The sequence below is a fragment of the Quercus lobata genome, chromosome 12 (genome assembly GCF_001633185.2).
Source record: "Quercus lobata isolate SW786 chromosome 12, ValleyOak3.0 Primary Assembly, whole genome shotgun sequence".
Lineage (NCBI taxonomy): Eukaryota > Viridiplantae > Streptophyta > Magnoliopsida > Fagales > Fagaceae > Quercus > Quercus lobata.
Genome location: NC_044915.1, coordinates 5,325,914 through 5,332,160, shown reverse-complemented (window position 1 = coordinate 5,332,160; position 6,247 = coordinate 5,325,914). Strand labels below are relative to the sequence as shown.

The 6,247-nt window shown below is 31.6% G+C and overlaps 1 protein-coding gene across 1 annotated transcript; it reads right to left on the bottom strand.

Moving 5' to 3' along the window:
• Window positions 1-1,829: 1,829 nt before the first annotated feature.
• Window positions 1,830-4,530, bottom strand: LOC115971998 (chitinase-like protein 2). Its single transcript, XM_031092130.1, has 3 exons — window positions 4,026-4,530; window positions 2,839-2,998; window positions 1,830-2,575 (listed from the first exon to the last, which is right to left on the bottom strand). Exons 1-3 carry the CDS (start codon window positions 4,402-4,404, stop codon window positions 2,164-2,166), a joined length of 951 nt encoding a protein of 316 aa, XP_030947990.1. The 5' UTR covers window positions 4,405-4,530; the 3' UTR covers window positions 1,830-2,163.
• Window positions 4,531-6,247: the final 1,717 nt, after the last annotated feature.

Sequence of the window (6,247 nt, the reverse complement as noted above, 5' to 3'; positions counted from 1 at the left end):
AATGCAAAATGAATTGTGTCAGTATAAATTTACATTGTTATTGTAGTAACTTTGAAAATTTACACATCTTTAGATTGACTGATGTGTCTGATTTTAGATCTATAAGTTTCAAGTTTATGTAATTAAGGCATTTCTATCAACTTCCGTTAATTATTTCCATTAATAAGTGTCCAAGGTTTTATTTAATTTTTACAAAAATTTTAAATTAAAAAATCCAATTAAATATTGAAAAATACTTTCCAAATTTTTTTTATAAAAAAATTAATGGAAGTTGAAAAAAATGCCTTAATTGAATAAACTTAAAACTTGAAGGACATTATAGAACAAAAACAAAATTAAAAACCTAAAATGAATTTTGATCAAATTTAGAAGTACAGTTTGTATTTTTGCCTATAAAACATAACCAAATTCATGTTAATGAAGAGAACCTTGAAGTAGTTTTCTGGTATGCTCTGGGGCAAGGTATTAGCCAGATCCATTATTTGAACATATGATTATGATGACATCATGACAATTTAAATATCTTCATTCTAAAACGATATATAAGTGCCAATTCCTTATCAAAGACCATAAAAATTAATTTCCCTCTTGCAAGGGAAAACTCGACAATGACAACGAGTATTATGATTTATTAAAATTGAGATAATATTTAATCACCAACCAAAAATTTTTATTATTGCAATAATCCTTGTATTACGTATTGGTCTAAAAAAAAATAGTTGAAGGCATTTGTTTCTAATCAATCCAAAAACAAATAGGCTTTTTTTTTTTTTTTTCTTTTTTTGAGAATGAAATAACAAATAGGCTAAGAGCCATATATCTCAAATTGGCACCTTTTAGTATATTTAACAAAGATATTTAGGGTTTCAAAATTCAAATCCTCTCCAATATAACTATTGAGTTCTAATTTTTTTTTTTTTAATTACACTTTTTTACCCGAAACTTTTTTCCTCATTTACAATACTAGCATGCCATGCATATGCATTGATACACTTAAAAATATACAATAAGATGCATAATATAATTCCTATATATATAATTTAAATACTATTGATAGTCATTTTTATATTTTGTTAACTCTTTAAAAAAATTTGTAAGGATATTATTAGGTATCAAATGTAAATTGTTTTTTTTTTTTTTATATGATTCATTTATTTTAGACTATTTGGTTTTTGTACTTAATAACTCACTTAGATGAATATTTATGATGTAGTCCCACGTTTGATTCTAAAATTATGAAATAAAGTTCTTTAAGAATAAATAATTTAGGACACATGACTCAAAATTGGAACTTTAATTTGAAATTTTAATTTGAGTTTCTCTCAGTTTCACCTATTATTATATATATAGATTCCTCAAACTATTAATTTGCTCGATTGACACCATAATTTTGAAAGAATTATATCATTGAGCAAACTACCGAATAAGTTGGGTGTTAACTGGTAAATGAGATATAAATTAAGCGTAATTACAAACTTACCTGCATTTGTTGCAATAAAAAATCAGTATCTTCATCTTATTTAACACCCAATTTAGATGGTAGGGGATAAATTGATATAATTTTCTCAAATTGGTATGTCAATAGAATAAATTGATAGCTTGGGACACATTGAAACGAAAGTTTAGATAGAAAAATGTAATTTTTTAAATAAAATAAAATAAACTAAAAATAAACGTAAGCCACATAAGTGTTTGTGGGGTGTAGGAGACAAGGGTCGGGGTTTAAATCTCTAGGAGGAAACTTCACACATATATACACTTAGATTAGATTAGATTAGAGTAGGATTTCTATCTTGTTAAAAAAAAAAAAAAAAAAACGAGACTTTAAATAAGAGTACAAGTAAAATATTCTAAAATTTCATAAATGACACCAAATATAACCACAAAATGGTTCTTACCATCCACATTCCATAGTTACAAAACAACTTATATTTGAAGACAGAAGAAACCTCAAATTTACACAAAGATACGTATCGATATAGACTTCAGTTGTCTAGGACAGATCATCTTCACACAAAGACAAAAAAATGAATAGATTCTGTATGTTCAATTGGGTTTTCATGATTTAACCCTTCCTTCGGCAATTGTACTTGTTCTCAAAACGTTATAGTTTCCATCCCTTATTAATTCTTTACCTTCAAACATGATTAATTAGTTCAAAGCTCAAGAAGTTGAGGAGGAAGATGAGGGGTTGAAAGCAAGCTGCTCAGAACAAGTGAGGACTTCATGAGGCCCTGCCTCTTCTCGGCCAACACCCATAAGATCAAGGTAGTATTGGTAATGGGAGACTATGTTGTTCATGGAATCACTATCACCCTGACCACAAACACTATCCCCATAGAGTATATTCATGGTGGTGCCAAAACCAGGAACCCTTTTGGCCAATGTGTCATTCTTGGTTGGTTTCCAATTGCCAACAAAGGCATCATGTGCTGAAGGCTGGTTTTTCTTGACTGGAGTCATCCACCTCCAAACTGCAGCTTGGAAAGCTAGGGTAGCATTTTGTTCTATGTATTCTGGATGGTTCAACAAATCCACCTTCAGGGCTTCCCCGGCTTTTCCATAGTTGTAGTTCCTGATGGTAGCACCCACCAAAAAAAAAAATCATCAGGATTGACAAGTAATGAAATCACTTGAAGAACACATAGCTTCTTTGATATTCATTTGAATTATGCAACAAAATAATCTTATTTTGAGGTTTCTTTAGCACAAAACAAAATATTGTGTAGAAGTTACTACTTAATGAGGTTATGGCTTACACAGCTATAAGTAAAACAAAAAACTAGTTCAGATGCAGAGATTTGATGAAGGGGGTGATGAGGCTAGAAAGGTGCTTACCAATACAAAGGCAAGGCACCACGGCCATAGTATGCAGCTCCAGGAGCGCACGGATAAGTGAGCTTGTAGTATTCATCACAGTAAAGAGAGTCAGGGCTCAGTTCCTTGTTGTAGCATAAACCCCAGGCCAAAGGTCCCCCAGTGGCAACTCCATATCCACCTGAAATTTTTTCAGACATCATAATCATTGTTACTTGCATAGAGAATGAGCAAAGCACCCATTGAATATATAACAAACATAAATTAACAGCGCGATATTAATAACACTGAAGGTTCTTGTAATTCCAAGCCAATCCTGTCTTAGGATAATAGAATCTGCCAAAATCAATATGTATGGTCCAAGAACACCTAATGCTTTATTCGCAAATAATGTAGTAATAAAGATCTAACTAAAGATTTGATTATTCAATTTATCATCATTTGAGACCCAAGAACATAAAATCTCTTCCCTAATCTGCCCTGAACAACAGGAAATACGACTTTTCATGGTATGTTAACATTTTTGTCAGTTAAGAAGAGTTGAGAGAAGACTTTCATAGTCTGTTTAAAAAATATATAAGTAAAAGTAATAAAAAAGAACATATCGATTAAGAAGAGTTGAGAGCATAATTCAAAGTCGGTTTGAGGAGGATCCATAATTAATAGCAAAGGGACTAAGGCTTTGTTGTATTCATTTTCAGTCTAATTTATTAATTCAAATACACACATAAACCCAAACTATATAATCAGCTATCCATTCTAAACAGATTTATCCAAACATTAGAGAAGAATTATGACCCCAATTTAAGTTCATTGAAACACAACTTCCTCAAAACCTACAATAAAAATTAAGTTCTCCTGAAAACTTCAATCAAACTTGCTTAAATCCATGTAAAATTGAACTGTCTGCTTGGAATCCGTTTATTTTGCTGAAACTGAAAACTTTTTGCTGAAAGTACTATAGACAAAGGTAAAAATTAACTAAAATAGTACAGTGAGACCCATAAATAATACTAAAAAATACCGTAAGACCCATAAATAATAGCAAAAATAAACTGAAGAGTAAAGTAATCTGACTTTTTAATTTTTTCCAAACACACAATTAAAACCATTGGAATCAGAACCCAATTGAAAATAAGTTCTTAAAACACCTTTGATAAAACAAATCAGACAAGACCAAATTACAAAACAGAGAATTTATAACTCACAGGAAGTTTTGCTGCCAACATGGCCTAGAAAAGCAGCAACTTCTTTCATTGCCATCTTCTTCCCACCAGTGGTACCAAAGCCATCAGGCTGGTGCTCAGCAGCAGCAGTGATAAAAGAATGGTAGTCCCAGAATCCAACTGCATGTGCCACAGGAGTGTTGCGCTTGGCAAAGAGGTTCTCAAACTGGTAGGACTGGAAGTAGTCAGAAATAGTCTCATTACAGCAAAACTTGGAGAACCTTTTACACTCCCACCCCTTTTGACACACCTTCTTGCCCTTCACTATCTTCACCACTGGCTTTACAGAAACCTCATCATCACCATTGACAAGCAATAACATCAATGCAATTGTCAAGAGCATACACCATTTGGCCTCCATTTTGACTATACCAATTGCTTAGAGAATGCTTTGTTGTTGTGCTGCACATTGAAGGAGAGGGGAGAGATATGTGTCATTTAAAGAGGTTGGTGAAAGGGATAGAAAGTGAACGTACAACTCATTAGGAGGAACAGATTTTCAGAGTTGGAGTAGCAGGAGGTTTTGCTTCATTTTTATTCTTCTTTGGAGTGCAAGGGAAGAAAAACTTGATAGCTGACTTCTTCTTTTAATCAATATGTTTCTCCCATTTAAAAATTAAAAATACATGTTTTTTTTTTTAAGGAAAATAGTCCCTTCTTTCTTCTAGCCCAAAAGAGGGTAGAAGGCCTAAGTGAAATGCTGGTGGGGTTCTATTTTAGGCTGAAATGAACTGGTTTGTTTAAACCTGTTTGGGCCTAACAATTTTTGTTGGGTTTCATGATTTTGTCATTTTTTATTGGTGTTAAAAAAATATATTAAAACCCAAATCTGTTATATTGTATTATGCTGTATGATTACATTATATTTGTATTGCAAATAAAGTAATTCTTATTTTTTAGAGTCACAAATAAAGTAATTCTAATCCTTGGTAATCATATGAAAGGGGAAAAAAACCCATCTTTTTGGGGCTTTTTAGCATATTTTAGCGGATCTCATAACCAAAATAATAATAATAATAATAATAATTTTTGCTGAGCTTTTTCTCCCTCCCCTCCCAATTAAAAACAACTTTCACTAAAGTTTAGAATTCCCAACACTAGTGTTTAAGCTTTCTTAGTGCACTATTCTAATTTTTAATAAAAATAATGAACTGACATAAATATACATCCTAACTTTTTAGTACACTAATCTAAACCTTGTGAATTTCCATTCTTGTTATAGCTCACCAAATGAGTCGGCTCATCTTTTGGCTTGTTGAGCTTCTTTTCCCTCAACTTGGGAACTCATCCCTTCTCTTCCATCCTTCTATCATTTTTTTTGTAAAGATGTTGTTGGAGCGATTCCCTTTGTTGTCTTTGCCTTCTTTAGGGCTTGAATCGTCCTCCTCTTAATAATGTTATCTTATTTATCAAGAAAAAAAAATTTGTCTACCCATTTGAGAGAAAACACTGCTTAATAATAATAAAAATTAAATAAACATCAGCCAATAATTGAAATAAATGGATTCAAGTATAAAAGTACACTAACACTTTTATTATGTCATCTTTTGTTATTTCTCACATCTAAATTATTTTTCCAAAAAAAAAAAAATTCTTTATCAATTTAGTTATCAGATGAGTGTAATAACCTGATTTATCGCAAAACTTATACCATTCAAATAGGTTTATTATGATACAAAAGGCATTAGTGTCAAAGTATAACCATTACCCGGCTTCTTCTAGAAACATAGGCCTTTAGTGCCAAATATAATTTCCTCTTATTTTTCTATACATGTTATCACTTTTGCTACATTCTAATATTCTATTTCAGATACTATGGTATATTTGGATGGAGTGAGACCAAGGAGAGGGGATTGAAACTATAAAATTTAGATCCGAACACGTACATTTGAGTTCACCCAAAAATAATAATCTTACAATGTTGTACTAAAGAATTTGAGATTGAGACTTCGTTTATTTTGAAGTAATTGATTTTTGAAAAAAAGAAAAAAAAAAAGTGCATTTATAGGTGCTCAGGGTTATTGAAATTGCTTATGAAATTGAAAATAATTTTCAGTTAACTATAAAATAGAGGTGCTTTGGGCATAAAGTGTTTTGCACTTTAATGTGTGGTCATAACATTCTAGGCCTCACCCAAAACTCATAAGCTTATCGTCCACCCTCACCCATTACTATCAGTAGCTCCATCACCAACCACCAACCAC

Bases quoted from the DNA above. Each gene is read 5' to 3' on its own strand.
- LOC115971998 (XM_031092130.1), bottom strand. From the start codon at position 4,404: ATGGAGGCCAAATGGTGTATGCTCTTGACAATTGCATTGATGTTATTG. The intron at 2,999-4,025 runs GTGAGTTATAAA...AAAAAATTTCAG, and splicing joins TGTTGGCAGCAAAACTTCCT to GTGGATATGGAGTTGCCACT. The intron at 2,576-2,838 runs GTAAGCACCTTT...TGCTACCATCAG, and splicing joins GGTGCCTTGCCTTTGTATTG to GAACTACAACTATGGAAAAG.